The 17,238-nt window shown below is 41.2% G+C and overlaps 1 protein-coding gene across 1 annotated transcript in view; it reads left to right on the forward strand.

The window, feature by feature from the left end:
* ctnnal1 (catenin (cadherin-associated protein), alpha-like 1) overlaps positions 1-17,238 on the forward strand; it is a 54,494-nt gene that overhangs the window by 21,111 nt on the left and 16,145 nt on the right. The window contains exons 2-3 of the mRNA XM_085345740.1: positions 9,057-9,246; positions 14,892-15,079. Coding sequence (XP_085201866.1) covers positions 9,057-9,246; positions 14,892-15,079 — 378 coding nt within the window. The remainder of the gene's footprint in view (positions 1-9,056; positions 9,247-14,891; positions 15,080-17,238) is intronic.

Below are 17,238 nucleotides of genomic sequence, written 5' to 3' on the forward strand. Positions count from 1 at the left end.
CATACAACTCAGATGGGGTACAGTCTGATGAAAATCCAACCTCATTCAACTGCTACACTGTATTCTGTTCAGGTTGTCTTTACTGTCAAAGAGCCCTTCTTTCTGTTTGCCTGCCTCTGCATCTGCAAGCCTCATTACGCCCCCACTTCTCCCTGTCTACCTCCATCAGTGTCCCCGCATGCTTGTCTGTCTCATCAGCTTCATCTCTGTTGGCATACATGAGCGAGTGGGCTACGGTTCATGCCATGTTCTCGTCTTCTGACTCGTGACCTTCGTCACTCGCGTCTAGACTTTAATCAAACAAAGGAAAGTAACACAGTGAGTTACAGATTTAACAATTTCGACTGACAAACAAGAAAACACGACTGTGTAAAACAAAAAAACCCAGCTTATTAAAGCTCGCTTGAGCAATAATAACAGAATTATATAAAAATACACTGAGGGAGCCCTGGTATTCACCACAACAGGGAATGCTCAATTCAAAGCCAGTTTGACAGGTTGTCAGCTCAGTTCAGTATAAACACTGGAAGCAAGGGAACCAGCTACATTGGCTTTGTCCGAAAATAACAAAAATCTAGATACTGGAACCTTTTGAGGACAATTTGTGGAGGTGAGAATCGGTTCTTTTGCTAGAACCAGCAACTTCCCTTCGGCCTTTTCTGGTTTCTTGCCAACATAACAGTACAAGTACAAAAGTTCAGGAAGATGCAGTTATTTTACAAAATTTTGAACTGTTCCGTCAAAATGACCCGAGGCGCCAGGTGTAAAAAATCTTGATAAATACTATGGGCAGCAATCCAATACCAACATTTACCAACATTTACTGACTCTATAAAATTGTACTGTAATTATTATATCTTTAGTATGACATTTTATGGCTTACATTTGTCATTCGTGAGGGAATTGAAATTTTACCAGATGTTTTGGTATTCTGTTTGGCTCACTTCAGAGGCCGGTTTTAACACAGTCTGTTTCAGAAAATCTCATCTTTTCCTGTTGTTGTAATCGTGTTCCTCTGTGAGCTCAGTGCCATCTGGGAATCCCTGTGCTCCCACATCGATGGAGTGTAGGGATCCCTCTAGACACAGTCACGCTCACAGTCTTGTGCTTTCGGCCCGTGAAGTACATTTTGTGACAAGGGAGGCATCAGCGGGCATAAACTGAGGTTCTGGTCTGAAGGCTGCCGTCTCGGGCTTCGGGAGCTTTTAATGGGGCCACCAAATCGAAGTGATCTGAAGTTGGTCTCCGAAAAAGATTTCCAAGGTCATAAACCTGTAGCTTTCTGCGTGGCCTCTGCAAGTTCATTACAGCAAGCACAGCTGTGTGTGCTGATAAGACCTACTTTTTCTGTCACTTTGTTCTCCTCTGTTTCTGTAGCTGATCTTCCCCTACGCACTTACATGTTATAAAGAGTAATAATGCATATCTGTAAGTGACAGGTATATAGTATGCATCTCTACCAAATAACCATGGACGGAGAGACAGATGGATATTCCAGCCTCGATTCGAGGGCTTATTAACTTCTTTAAGCTGCAGTGTTCTTCCTCGCTTCTGTTACTTTTCCTTACAGTACAAGTGGTTTGGGCATGGTGCCAAAATAAGGCTTTAAAAACAGCATAAAGATTAAAATTTACACTCCTCAGGGTGTTATATAGCACAGACAGACTTGTGGTACAGTAGGTGTGATGGTTCCTGCAGGTGTGTGTGTGTGAGTGTGCTAAATGAAAATAGCTCTGCATATGCGGTCTAATTCCCAAAGAATGCATGACTAGTCGAGACTACATATGGATGTGGTTTAGCTCGGCTTTAATGCTAAATTGAACTGCAGCCTTGTGGTTGTAATTTAACAAAGTCCACCACAAAAACTTCTGGTGCGAAAGGTGAATTTTGCTGCATTAGCTGACTCTGTAGCGCTTACTGTTGTATTTGTAGGCAGCTGTAAGGGATTAAATTTAGTGTTTTTATATCTTTGTTAGACGTGGGCATGACGCGTTAATGCAGAATATTCCTGTTAACTGGCCACTGGCCATTGTTTAGCAGTGTTTGTGTTTAGTAATGACCGGTGCTGTCCTGAACACTGTCCATATCCATATGGGCCACTTTCCCAGTCAGTGTGCGTGTGTGTGTGCTTAGTTTAATCACTTGTACATTGAAATCACAAGGGATGAATGTGCATATGCTGTCTAAGTAATGTGTTAATGCAGAGTAAGAGTAGGATGGTGCAGTTATGCACATGTACGGTGTACCCTTAAGGATGCAGCTTAAGCACTGCAAGCTGTTACTGTACTGTATGTACTGCAGCAGTGCAGCTCTAGGGACAGACTAAAATCACTTGCTGCACACAGAAGGAGTGTAAAGAAGAGAGGGATGGAGGTAGAAGGGGAGACGGAAGACTTCTAAAGTCACAGAGGAAGGAAGTGTGAAACAGAGGATGACTGTAGGTATTCATTGAGGAAGAAATAAAGACGAGGTAAAGAGCGATGTAGATGTGACATGTCCTTGACTTTATTCTTTTCTTCCCTTCACCTCTCCTCATCTATCTGCGTTCGCGCTACTTCCAACTCCCTTGTCTCTCTTTTCATCTCTTCATATATTAGAGTCTGGCAGTCAACCAGCGCAGCATCGAACTCCTGTCTGCTTGCGGCCAATTTGGAAGGAATTGCTCACCCATTAAAGCGCATGTTCACTGCGACTTTCATCCCTTTCCTCTTATGTGTTTTTCTTCCTTCTCTTCCTCTCTCTCGCTGTCCTGGGTGAACAACCAGCCCGTCTCTCCTTGCATCAATAAAGACCAAACTGAAACTTGGATTTTTCAAGGGTACCACTGCTCATATTCAAAGACGGGGAAAGCAGGGGGGGAAACAAAAATAGTGGAAAACACAAACACTTATGGCGTCCTTTTGGGTGCAGTACTCCTCGCAACAATGATTCCTTTGTGCTGTAATAGGCTGAAATGAGATCTGGAAGTGTTCTTTTTCCCATTTCACAGTGATCCATAGGCTGTAGAGTCTATTTAATGAGAGATACAATCTTAGGCGCACACAAACAGACGGCTGCCAAAGTTTTAACAGATGGAACGTATTTTTTTCTTTACATATCAACAAGGACAAACACAAAAAGATTAAAGGAAAAAGCACAACAAAACTCATTTTCATCCATTCAGCAGGTAAATATGACCAAGATGTCAAAACTCTCTTTTTAGTTCTTTCCACCTCATCCGCTTCTCTTTTCACGAGCTGTCACCTCCTTCTTTTGTACCCAAAAAGGGAGGAAAAAAACATGCAGCAGTTCTCCAGCAAATCAAATACCTGTATCTGCAAATATGCATGCAAATGCTTACGGGGGCAAAAAAGGGGAAAAGAGCTCTGCTGTCACCACACATGGATGGGTATTTTTTCCCCCCACATAGTTCCATTAGCTGGATTTGTAGCTATTTCTGTCTAAACTCTAGAAAAAAGTCTCTTTGCTTCAGATAAATTCCCTTTATCGGGAGGGAAAGTGAAGCTTAGAAGCACAGATATAAATTAGATGAATAAGGAGACCAACACAACACTTGCCGAGCAAGCAATTATTGTAATAAATGTCAACAATGTGTGTTTAATAGGGCCCCATCAGGGCTGTAGGATCAGCTTGTTCATACTCACGTTTATCTTGCTGCCTTTGCTTTTATTAAATGACAAGATTGATGCAAATTTGCCATCGGAGAAGAGGCTCTGAATTGATCTGTTTTGAGTAAATTCGATTTCTCCTCCACAGCAACACCCATTTATCTAGACGTTCATACATCTAAATGAGAACAGAAAAAAAACAGGCAGAGAAAAAGAAAAGAATGACTCAGATAATGCCAAACTTTCACCTAGTACTGCCATTCAGTCAGTAGCCACGGGAAGCAGCCGCAAATGTTCCCAGCTTTTGTTACCCTCTGATTTATAGTCAGTCACTGTGTCCTTGAGGTGTTAGTCTAGATTTCCTGCTTACCAGTGGGTGGACTCTGTGTATTGTGTTGCTAAGTGTATGCTGTTATCATTTCTTTTATGACCTTGTAATTGCTATCGTAATTATTCACAAGAGAAGAGAGGTAAATGGTTTGGAATTAACTGGTTGCGAACCAGTGTTATTGTGAGAGGGGAAAACGTGTATACAGAACTCTGTGTGTACTGTACACACTGTATGTAAGAGAGTACCAAGGGTAAATGGACCACTTCAAATAGCAACATGTGCATTGCAGCCTGGCTCCACGCATTCATCAAGTCACATGGAAGATTAAGCTGTTTTTCCCCCACAGCAAAGCCTTCAGTATTCACGTCAGTAAAGCGCAAGGACTCAACTATTACAGGAGGGAGGATGTGCGGTTTTTTAATTTTGTTTTTTTAGGTTGCAGAGGTATTCAGTTATCCCCGTCCATAAACAGATCTGTCAGGGTTTTTGACTTTTTCATCTAGAGCAGGGCTGCCCAATCCCAGTCCTCGAGAGCTACTATCCTGCAGCTTTTAGATGCATCCCTACTCCAACACAGCTGAATCAAATGAATGGCTTGTTATCAGGCCTTTGCCAAACACGATGGCATGCTGAAGAGGTAATCAAACCATTTGATTCAGCTGTGTTGGAGTAGGGATGCATCTAAAAGCTGCAGGACGGTAGCTCTCGAGGACCGGGATTGGGCACCCCTGATCTAGAGCAACGTTTGTGCTCATTCATTGGATTTCATACTATGTAAATCTTCAGTGGGGTTTGGAGGCTTTGGGCCCGATGCTGCTTGGTTCAGTGCTCATTGGCATTCAGACACAGCGTGCGTGCGTGTGTGTCAGAGGAGTGAAGTGAAGAAGGCTGAAATTGTAAGAGAGTATTCAGGTGTGTAAAATACAGTCAAATCATAACCTTTGACCTCAAAATAGTTTTAATTCTTCAAATCAAGACATCAGAAAGTATTGCTCAGGTCTAGAGGTAATTTCTATAAATGGGCCTAAATATAAAGTCATATGAAGGTGAGATTTGGGATGCAAAAGTATCCACTGGATTTCCAGTAGCTATAAGTTAAAACACCTAAAAAAATGCCATTTAGTTTTTTCAAAAACCTGAAAATTTAATCTTTTTTAAAAATAAATGTAAAATGAACATGAACTCTCCTCCCTCTGTGTTTGTGTCAAGTTCCTCTGACACACAAACACAGAGGCCTCTCTTCTGCGATGGCACTGTATCAATATTATGCTTTCTCCACCCTGCTCTGTTCCTGTTTGCACAGCCCAGTAAACGTACCCACCTAGTAATCCCTAATGGAGGAAATCCAACTCTCCCTTTGTGATTCGCTGAGATCTTTTCGTCTCTATTTGTTTCTCAGAGACCCGCCGTGTTAAATTTGTTCGACTCTTTCAACCTCAGCTGCAGCTTTTTTGTTAACACAGGAAGCTGTACTGGAGGTGTCTTTCTGTGTCACTTTTAACCTTCTTTTTGTTTCACTCTGTCTGTTTCACACAGTTTCCCTCCGTCACTTTCTCTTCCTCTCCTCTCACTTGAAAGTCTAGCTCCCTCCATTGTGCTCTCGCTGTGATTGGAAGCTTGTTTTTGGATTCGTGCCGTGTGTGTTCACGTCCCTTTCCTTGTACAAGTCTTTTAGGAAAAGCATGCGCACCGTGTTGTGCAGACATGCATGCACCCTGCTGAGTGAAACGCTTCAGTCATCAGAAATGCATTTTACATCACAAAAGCAACAATTAGGTCTGTTGTATAACATGAACTCCACTTAATATTGAACAACAGTCTCTTTATGACGTAGATGTGAATCATGTGTCACAGTGATCTAATATCTTCTGATAGGCTGCATAATGTCCAGCCAGACGGCACTGTTTTTTTTCGTTAGGAGTATCCCACTCTGTGTGGATGACTCAGTGAAAAACACTAGGCTTGCAGGAAGAGAGCCTCTTGTACTAAGGCAATATATAAAGTGACGAGTGACAGACTAAAAGAAGGGCTTTAAGAGCGCTTTAGGGTCATGATCTTGCTTGAAAACAATAGTGTGTCATCGGATGGAGAATGAGGGGAAAAATTGTGACAAGTGAAAGAGGGGTACGTGTAGAGAAAAACAACAGAGAATCAAGGCACAGATGATTTATTTCAGCCTTGTAGCTGCCAGTACAGCTTATCATGTGAAACCAATAGTGTATATATATTCAGAGACCACTTTATTAGTACTGGGTTGGACCCTTCAGAACTGCTTTAATTCCTTATTGTATAGCTTCAACAAGGTAGTGGAAGCAGTCCTCAGAGATTTTGGCCCGTGTGTATATAGGTGATAGCATCACACAGTTGCTGCAGATTCATCGGTTGCACATCCATGATATGAATCTCCTGTTCCAACAAAATCTCAAAGATGATCTTTTGGATTGAGATGCAGTATTATCCTGCTGGAAGCAACCATCAGAAGGTGGGCACACTGTGATTATAAAGAGATGGACATGTTCAGCACAATACTCAGGTAGGGTCTGATGCCCAAACAATGTTCAGCTGGTTCCAAGGGTGCCAAAGTGTGCCAAGAAAATGTGATCCGCACCATTACGCTTGTATCAGCCTGAACCGTTGATACAAGACAGGATGGATTCATGCTTTCATGTTGTTTATGCCAAAATTCTCACTTTTCCATTTGAATGTTGAGATTCATCAGACCAGACAACATTTTTTCAATCCTCTAATATCCAGTTTTGGGCTGTGTGAATTGTAGTCTCAATCTCCAGCTGCTGTAGCCCATCTGCTTCAAAGTTTGACATGCTGTACATTCAGAGGTCCTCTGCCTTGGTTGTAATGAGTAGTTATTTGAGTCAGTGTTGCTTTCTTACCATGTCTACCTGCCTAAATACAAGTTGCTGCCTTGAGATTGGCTGATTAGATTTGCATTATTGAGCCAGTGTAGCTAATTAAGTGTCTGGTGAATGTTTACGTCTAAATTTTTGACATTGTCAGAACTGCAAATTTATGTCATCTGCTCTTTCTGTTGATATAAGTTATTATCATTACAATGGAGGGACAAGAAACCACCTTTTATACCTTCCAGTATAACTCTGTTGAACAAATCCAGGTGGTGTGTGTTTTGCTTGTATATTGTGGTGCTTAAACTAACTACTCAACTTTGTGGCCTTGTTGGATGTGCTGTTTGGCTCATAAAGCTGGTTGTAGGTTTACAAAGGAGCGCTTCAAGCTGCTGACTGCCCACCCTGCGGTGGGGCAGGTAGAAGAAAATCCTTGCTTAAGATTATGTGGTGGAAATGTAATCGTGATAATTATTATCAAGGTACTTCGTCTTCAAGTAAAATATATTTTTAGTATTTTCTACGAGCAAACAAAAGACTTCCAAGTCATCATGAGGGTCTGAGAAACACTAAGCCTGAATGAAATACCGGACATGTTCTACCTCGGCTTCTACCTTTGTGTAACCCACAGAGGACACTAAAATGAAAGGATAACCCCCAAATGTGTTGGAGTGCAAAAGGGTCAAAGTAACACAAATCACTGAACAGTAAACAGCACTCAAAGGGGGAAAAAAGGACAAACACACATGCATCCTTGTCCTATTTTTTTGTTGTAAGGAAATGATGAGAGGTTGTGTACAGTGTGCACAAACGAAAATAAAACATTAAAATTGTCTTTACAGGCAATTTTCTTGTAGAATTCTTTGTTTTATCTTCCTGGTGCTGAAGTTAATCAAATCTAAATTGACATTGGGTGAATCAGCACCGAAGTGAACACCAATAAAATCTTAAAATAAGACGGCAAAATAAATTACAAGTTACATGGCAAAAATGTTCCACGCAATGTTTCAAAGAGTGTCTCTTCAAGAGAAAGGGCTCCATTGTCCCACTCCATTGAAATGGACTGCCAAAGCACAGTTTAATCTACACAGATACTTAGATTTTACAGTAAGGCTGAGTTTTTCTGTATAAGTCTTGCACAGAAATGTATAGTTTCTTTGTCATGCAGATAAATATTTGTAAATTTGTGAAGTACATAAGTATTTTTTTTCAATGGTTTAGGTTATGAACGTTCTAGATATGTGTTTTGTGCAGAAAAAGCTGCATGAAACATATTTTAAAATGATTTGCAATGTACACAAAAAAAAGATGAACTGAATGTTGGAAAATCTGCACAGAATGAGATGGCGCTGGTCGTTGACAGTCACGCCGAATGCATTTCACACCTTACATTACAAATGTACGAGTAAGAAAGTAACAGTTTTCCTGATGACACACTTGTGGGGTTTTTTTATGTTTTTTTTTAAATTTCTTTTTATTAAAAGAAACAGCTTTTCAAGACATCTGATATTTAAATGTGTTACAGTCGTTTAAATCTATCAGGTCACATTTCAAAGGGTCTCATTCAGAATCTTTTGGCAGAGGAAAATCCACAACCTGCTGCGTAACATTCCTGTGTCAGGATGCTGTTTGTTCAGCCATCTGAACTCAGCAGAGGCAGCATAGGTTCTGCAGCCCCTCAAAGACTTTACCACAAAAGCCCCCCCACCCCTACTTGGACCACCTACAGCCATAGACCAATTAAAATCACCACCCACCATTTCCTGACCCAAATGGTTTGGCACACACACGTGCCCCTCATTCGTAGCCACATACTCAAAGTGATGATGATAGTAACAACTGGAGAGAATAGAAGCGATCAATAAATAATGGATGCTAATTGGTCCAGCTCATTTATTATTAATATTCTCAATTACCACTAAAGGGCCCACCTGACTTGTCTCTGTGCACGCGTTTCTGTGTATAGGTCACAGAAGATGTGCGTAAACATGAGCAAACTGGTGTTTGTAACTGGTCTTCTATCGTACTGGGTGCATGTCCCACAGACACATATGGCAGATGCTATATATTGTTTATAGAAGATGGTGTATGCTATAGGATAAACTATATTACAGCCTCAAAAACTGGCCCGTTGCTCAAAGACTCACCCCCTCCTCACTGTTTTTTAAACAAAAGCACGAGAATTACAGCCGAATCTGTTTTCTAACAAGGCTGTCCTGCTTTCCTGTTTTTTCCTTTCTCCACTCGTTCCTGCAGATCACCACTCTGATCAACCACAAAGACAAGCCAAAGAAGTCAGAGCGCACCCTGGCAGCTATACACAGGGTGGGCCAGGCGGTGAGTGTAGCAGTGGGGCGTTTTGTAGCAGTCGGGGAGGCCATCGCCGCAGAGAACCAGGAGCTGAAGGATGAGATGGGTCAAGCCTGCTTCGAAGCTCGCAGAGCAGGTGAGCATCTTTGGTTGGGCCTCGTTCTTACTTGACATTTTTACTGAACTGCTGCACATAAACGTAGCACATAGTGGAGTGTTTGTTTTCTAGCTTTCACTCCTTTTTATGTGTTTGATGTATAAAGTAAGTGTTGTTGGGTTGTTTTTTTTTTTTATCGTAAAGGCTTCTTCATGATGGATCCTTTATTTTCCTGTAGTAAACTTGGTCATTTCTTTATGATGCTCTGTTTTTTCCACTGAGGGTGTATTGACCTGGTTATCCAATAAGCTGCAGGCTTCTCATCAGTGTTTTGTTAAGACAACCAACGGCAGTTTCATAAAGCATCGAGCATCACCTTCAGGCTTCAGTCTTATCAAATTTTATCAAATTTCGATTAGTCTGAACAGCCTGGCTGTCAAACAGTATTACACCAGAGGACCTCCAGAGTGCTCTAAACACATTGCCGTTATTAGGTTGGAAGTAAAATATGAAAAAGTGCTGCTGCACCCAAGGGTGCTGTGTAGAGTGAGGGAATTAATGTGTGTATGTGGGCTTGGGAAGCACTGCATAATGGATTCTGATAGAAGGAAATAGGAGACTTTATGCAGCAGGCTGTTGGTGAGATTAAAAGGGTTGTAGTTCCCCTAATATTCAGCACCTCAAACAGAAATTGATAGTTTCTTTGTTATGCAGATACATATTTATAACCTGTTTGAAGAACCAATCATATTTTCCCATCGATTTATATTAATTGACCTTTTCTGTGTTGATTTCTCTCCACGGCTGCATCTCTAAAGAGAGATTCTCTACTAACATCTCTACATTTGTAAAGATCTAAGTGTTCTGTAAATATTCTTCCCAAAAGCTATATCGATGTGGATAATCCTGGTGTCCTTGGAAGTTTAATTATTATGGATGAAACATTCTATGTAATGTGTCTTATGTTAAGGCACAGACATACAAACATACACTACAATCATTATATTAAGATTAGTGGTATTAGTAGTAGTAGCAATACTACAGATTATATAATATTGGATACCCTAATGGGATTTTTCTGATAAAGTTATTATGCTGAACATTTCAGGGTTTCAGCCCAAGTTCTAAAACATGCTCATGAGGTCCTGGAGTTGAGTTGAGCATTTAATAGTTGCCCTCTCTCCCGGGATGCAGTGCAAACCATTTCTTCATAACCCTGAGCAGATCGGAGCAGATTTGTTTGGATGTTTTCGGCAAATTTCATATGCATGCTATTTAAACCTGCTTTAACCTCCATCTCATTATTGAGATGGAGGTTGGAGACTATAGCACATGGTCAATATTTTGTTACCGCCCCAGCTTGTAATCTCTTTGCCATTTAAAGTATTGGCTTTGAAAAGAGGATCGAAGTTTGCGACCACTCGCAGCCAGGCGCAGCTAGTCTGTTATCAGTCTGGTATTAGTTTGGGTTGTGTTACATGCAGTCGGTTTTCTATAATACAGCAGTTTACGGTGATAAATCAGCACAAACTGTAAGTCTGGTAGCATCTTTTGAAAATCTGTTGCTGTCTACATACACAGAAATTCACATTAATTACTTACATTCAGAGTCCAGTTTGATTCTCATACATCTGAAACAGAAATTCCTCCAGAAATAGTGACATAGTTGCTGACTTACGCAATCTGCAACTATTGTTTTATGTAGGAATATACCAAGAAAAAGTTGATTTGAGTCTCCTGTAGTAAGGAGACGGGTTGCAGACGAGTCGTGTTCCTCAGCTCAGACTGATTGCAACGTGTTGGCAATTAAATGGCATTTGTTTGTAAACCTTCACCAGTCTGTCTGACAGACAGTTGTTTGAAGACAGGTTACCACCCACCAGGAAACCCCTCATTTTTTTTCCATCCATCCGTCCTCTTCTGCTTATGTTTATCAGGGTCGGGGGCTATCCCAGCTATCATAGGGCAAAAGGCAAGGTACACCCTGGACAGGCTGCCAGTCTCATTTTCATTTATTAATTTTTTTCTTCCTGCTCATTGCAAGGCTACGGTCTTTTTATTTATTTCTTTATGACTAAGCTAGAAATGCATAACATATCTGTTGACACTGAAACCTGTACCTGGGGTTTGATGAGAGATGCTAGGAGGAGGTCAAAAAAGTAGCCATCAGTGTTAAAAGACAAGAAAGAGCGAACTGTTAGCTCTAACTGAAGATGGAAAAGACAAGGTGATGTTTTTGTGAGAGATTTGCTTTTCCCACTGTTTTTAGCACTTCCCTTTGTATTGCCTTTTTAAGATCCTGTCTAAAAATATAGACTCTCTGGCTTCCTGTCAGTCCAAATGTTCTCACAACCCTTAGTTTAGATAGTTGTTATCACTTGCAAGTGTAACTTTTCTTCATCTCTGCCAACTCTAGCAATCTTATCAGACAAAACAAGGACCTCATTTAGCCTTCTACAGAGCAAACCGGAAACAATATCGCAGCGGATACGAATTTAGCCTCAACACCGTGATAATAGGTTTATGTTGTGGGAACCAGCTTGTGTAGCTTTAATCCTCTCACAGTGCTGATTTGTAAAGACTGCTAAAACTCAAACAAAGAGAGCGCTGGTGGGAGGAGGAGAATAGACTGATGAGAAAGTGTGTGTGTGTGTGTGTGTTTGTGAAGCTGTGTGCGCTGAGGTAAAACCAAGTAAAGTGTATGTGTGCACCTGTGTGTGCGTGTGTGTTGCTTGCCCACTGTGACTAATTTATTCCAGTTCTTGCTTTCCTCTCAGGGAGGTGTTTTCACAGTTTTCCCTCATACTTATACTGACAGTCGGTACAATTGTTCCCTGATTTAAAAAAAAAACTTTCCCCCCCTTTTTTTTTCCTAGTCTCTGACTATTTAAAAAAATAAAATAAAATAATGGAGGCGTCTTGAGGGATGATAAAAAAGGTCTTTTCTCTTAGATTTTGTTAAAGTCTCTGGGAGAAAGCAGGGCTAGTTAGTGAAGGATTGACATTTCTCTAATACCTAGCCGCAGGGAGAGTTTAATCAGGCAGGCTTCAGCCTTGTGTGCGCTGTAATGAATGAAATAAAAGCAGGCTGAAAGCACTAGTTTAATTAGATGCTACCCATCATCGGCGCGTCGCAGGGATCCAATGAGGCAGGTCAGTGAAGGCAATCTGTGCTGGATCTCGGTCTCTGTCAGTTTCACTCAGTTTCTTAGTGTCATTCTCACATTTCCCGGATTTCTGCCTTTCCCTTTCTTCCCAAGATGTCAAAGAAGGGTAGATGGGATCAGGATGAGAATGAATTTGCGTAAAGTAAACTATCAAAATGTTTTATCTAAGTAGCATATGACATATGAATGACACAGAAACACGGCTACAGCAATGTTGGCACCTATACACTCTCTGGCTTCCTGTCAGATGTCAGATTCCAAATGTTCTCACAACCCTTAGTTTAGATAGTTGTTATCACTTGCACTAGCCTGCACTACACACAGTACAACTGAGGTGGTGGGGTACATATTAATTTTGTAAGTTGTTATGTAGTTGAAAGTGGGATTATATAAGATTCTAAGTGTAATGTGCCTGATCCAGGCAATATACCAGCATACAACAGACTACACCGTCTGGTTTTCACTTATCAATAAAGAGTCGATGATTCAGGGAAAAAAAGCAGAATTCATTCACACGGCACACAACTTTTTGTGTTGGGCAAAACTGCTTTGTACATGAACAGATAGATTTGACACGTAAAGGCTCAGTAGGATAGGTTTGATTTCAACTCAAGATTATGAAAATCTGTGCCGGGCACAATTTATATTCTGCTAATGGAGAGGCGAGAGTTGGATCAGGCCTCTGTTATCTACCCTGGTCGTGGTCACGGGGGGGTTGTGCAGCATTCTTTGTGAGGCGGGCCTCAAATGTTTTAACTGGTTAGCAGAGCTGGCACTGAAAAGCAGCCTGTCGGATGCAATCAGTTCCTCACTGCAGCTTCTTTTAAAGGACCAGCCAAACATAATGGACAGCTAAGCTGCAGCACTTGCTAGCGACCTATCCCCTTCCCTTTCCTTTCTGAACTCTGAACTCTTGCTGGGATTTCTTAACTCTGTACATTTTCCTCTTGATAGAGGATATTTTGGTAATGGGTTTTCAGCCTGCTCTGTATAACTCTACATTCTTCCCTTTTGGGGGTAGTTCTAGTGCACAGTCTGTTCCAAAGTGTGCCCATTCGGAACTGGCTGATTGCTTGACCTCTGGTATAGCTGGTCGCAGCTTTCTCATAAGCACAGACCAACCGCCCAGCCGAAGAGAAACACTGCTGTGAGTCCTTTTTGTGTTGTTAGCCATATCTGTCTAAATAGTTGTCTGATCATCTAAAGGAGCCGGCAATGTGGTGTGTGATGCCGGCAATCTTTTAACCATTGTGCAACTGTAATAAAGTTGGGTACAACATCAGGTCCGTTGTATGTGGTCTATAAAGATAATAACACTTACTGAACCATAGGCTGGAATAAAGTCAGTTTCTCAGTTGTTTCCTTCATTTATTAGTGACATGAGCAATTATTATTTTCTGGTTGGGGGGTGGGGTGGGGGGTTGGAGCATTATGTATTAGTATTATCTGAACTAACTACTTTTTTTTAACTCTTAAAACAAGTCACATTGGAAGCATACCAGTAAGTTGGGGGCTGTGTTGTAATAGCAGACATGCTAATGTGCTAAGTTCCAGTCTGTCCAAGACTTTACTGCCAGAGGTGAAGAGTGACACACTGGAGCAACATAACAGTGTCATAACTAACAGGCCATGATCAATTGACTGGCCATCCGTCCAATTTCTTCCTCCTATCTGGGTCCAGATCTCAGTGACAGAAGGCAACAGAAAAATAGCCCTAGAGGTGTTTCTTCCTGCCACATCCTGCAAATCCTTCTGAGTACTTCCAGGCCAGATGGGATATGTAAACCCTGCAGCATGTTCTGTGCCTGACTCCACAAATAGGATAAGATCCTTTTTGGATAGCGTGACACAAAGTCAGAAAGTGTTCAGGGCCAACCAAGTTTCCATGGCCTCTTCAAAGTGAGCTTTTGGGCCGTGTGACTTGACTGCCTAATCTGATTTTTCAGTTTTTATAAACAGAGTTAAAAAGTCCAAAAAATGTCCCTGCTGGATATAGCCCAACTAGAACTGGACTTCTTACATAACATAAACACATTAAAAGCATTTAAAAAGCAGACTTGTACCGAGCACAACTTTTTTTTTTTTCTTCTTTCCCCCCCCTGCTTCTCGGCCAATAGATCATTTCAAAATAACCTGTTTTCTTTTTGTTTCCAGCTCACGTATTTGGCGAGGTGTAGAAACAACCCCCCTCTAAAACAGATGGTGGATAGCAAAAAAAACCTCTGTTGGTATAATTACAATATACACAAGCTTATAAAGAACTGATGTCAAAAAAACAAACTATATTTAATTTTCATGTGTGAAGCTGTGTTTGATCTCAGAGATTAAGTTTAGTGAAACTACTTTTATTTTAACATACAATTAGGCTTTTTTTGGATGAGAATAAAAAAGAACACTCATAACCGTTAATATAGCATTCATCTTTATCTGCAGGTGAAGTAATGTCAAACAGTGTATCATCTCAGATGGTTTAAAGTTCTACCATTGTGGCTTGATGACCCACGCTGTCCCTCACAGGTGATGCCATAGCCCAGCTGACAGATGTTGGCTCGGCCTTGCCGTCCCAGTTGGATGGACGTGTCACAGTGTTCAGTGATAGGACAGCGATGGTGAAGGCTGCTCGATTGCTCCTCTCTTCTGTCACCAAAGTCCTGGTGCTGGCCGACCGCATCGTCATCAAACAGATAATCACATCACGCAACAAGGTGAGTCATAACGGACGTGAGCCATAGCCATATAACCACATGAATGGGTTCGCTTGCTTTGTTTATCTTCTACACGTTTTGGTCCACACAGAAATACACACACATGCACGTGCGCACGCGCACACACTAGCAAACTCCATCCTGAGTCCTTTATGTCCTAACAGATAAGCACTGGCTCTCTGAAGAAGTGCTCTGGAGGTAATTGAAGGGAAACAGCACATTTAGCAACCACATAAAAACGCAGAACCAGAGACTGTCTCTCTCTGTCGTACCTGGCTATGCTCTTAGCCAGACAATGTGATACAGATGTAGCTCTGTAGAATGAGTCAAGAATGGAAATGGGCCCTAATCATGACTGGTTAGCCTCGTTTCGACAGACAGTCGACAGCCCCCTGCTCTCCATTATTGGCAAACGCAATTATACCTCTTCCTCCTCTTTGCATCGCATGGATAAAAGCTGCTTATGCTCGGTATGCTAGCATGGCCTCATTGGCTAGCATAAATGTAATGCAAATCAATGTAAAAAAGATACTGCTAATACACTTCTATCACATTGAACTGTCAATGCAACAAACGGCAGGATGAGGTTGACAGAAATAAAAGCATATATTTACTCTAGTATGGCAAATCATGTTTTTAGTCTCCCTACTAATATTCTCATCAACATAGACAGTATAAAAGATGAATGTCGCTGCCATGAATTTTTTTTTTTTTACCGTTTTCTGAAGCACAGAGATCATTTTAAATGTTGCCAATTTGGTTTCAAAAACCCGACTGCGGCAAGGAGTGTGAAATAGCTTGCTCATTGGCTAACTGGGAATCACTTGTCAATAGCCAATGAGCTTACCATGGATAATCTTCCGGTATCCACTGACTAAGATTTGAAAATAGACTTAATTTTTTGTTCAATATGACCCAAAATGAGTGACTGGGTCCACAAAGTCACGAGGAACTTTCTAACAGAGGTCATGTCAAGGCATTCTTTCCCTCAAACTTCAATTCAGGTTTCTCGTATGATGTCTTGCACTCATTGCTCAATTGTTGGCCATTGCGTATGATACCACCAGTTGTTATGGGAAACATTTTTATTCTCCAACTGGTAATTATTGGCATTGCTGGCAGTGGATCCTGAAGGTTTGTGACTATTGCTGGATGAAATTGGTTGAAAAGAAAGTGCTACACCAAAGACATCCTAGTGACTGCTTTGGTTGCTACCAGATTGCCGTGGTTTCCTGTAGTTTTTTCGTGTTTGTCTGCAAGTGGGACACGCATCGGAAATGGAGAGGTTTCATCTTCAAAAATAAAAGTTGCACCTTTTTAACCATGAAGTTTCACTGCAGCTCAGAGGGTAGCTGGACAGTGTTTGTAGAGAAGTCCATTTCTTCCACATCAATATGCTAGCAACCAAAGTTATTTGCTAACTGACTGGGGACTTCTTATTTTTCCTTACAGGCAGGTCCTAGCCAACCTGCATGACTCCGACTTTGGCACTCATTTTCCACACGACTGCCTCAGCAACCATTCACCAACTATTCGGGGAATATTTGTTTTTTCTTCACAACTGGTGTTAATTTTGACAGCTGTTTTTGGTTTTGCTTTAGCTTTAGTCTTTTGACTAAAATTACATTTAGGTTTAGTCATAATTTAAGCCTCCGAATTCTATTTATTTTTAGTTTTGTGTTTTTACCGTGAGAGTTGCTCCACATGGTGGGTGACAAACAAGGAGCTTGGCTCCTTCGCACCCTGTTTGTCAACAGCAGATTAAATGTGTGCGTCTGACCTTACTGCACGAAGGGGATTACATCTGATTAGATCACCTTCAATCCAAACTTAGTTCTGATTGGAAATTGTCTTTTCAGAACATTTTCATCTTGTTTTTATTCATTGATGAAAGTGTCAGGACACTTCAACATTGCGTCTGAGCTCGTGCATTTGTTTTTATTAAGTGATCGTCTTGTTTTTTCATAAAAAGTGGTCGTGGATGAAAATTATTGCTTGACGTAATAAACACTGTTCACAACTGGTGGTTGCCAAATGATTGCAGACCTGCCTCTCGGCCTTTTGACCGAGTCCTTATTTACTTGATCCTAAACTGTCACCCATGATTGTCATGCGTTCAGAGTGTGACATGTGTTTGTAAAACCGGTCACCATTCGGTG

The sequence above is a fragment of the Diplotaxodon limnothrissa genome, linkage group LG22 (genome assembly GCF_057381915.1).
Source record: "Diplotaxodon limnothrissa isolate DT_005_m linkage group LG22, D_limnothrissa_male_GT1.1, whole genome shotgun sequence".
Taxonomy (NCBI): Eukaryota; Metazoa; Chordata; class Actinopteri; order Cichliformes; family Cichlidae; genus Diplotaxodon; species Diplotaxodon limnothrissa.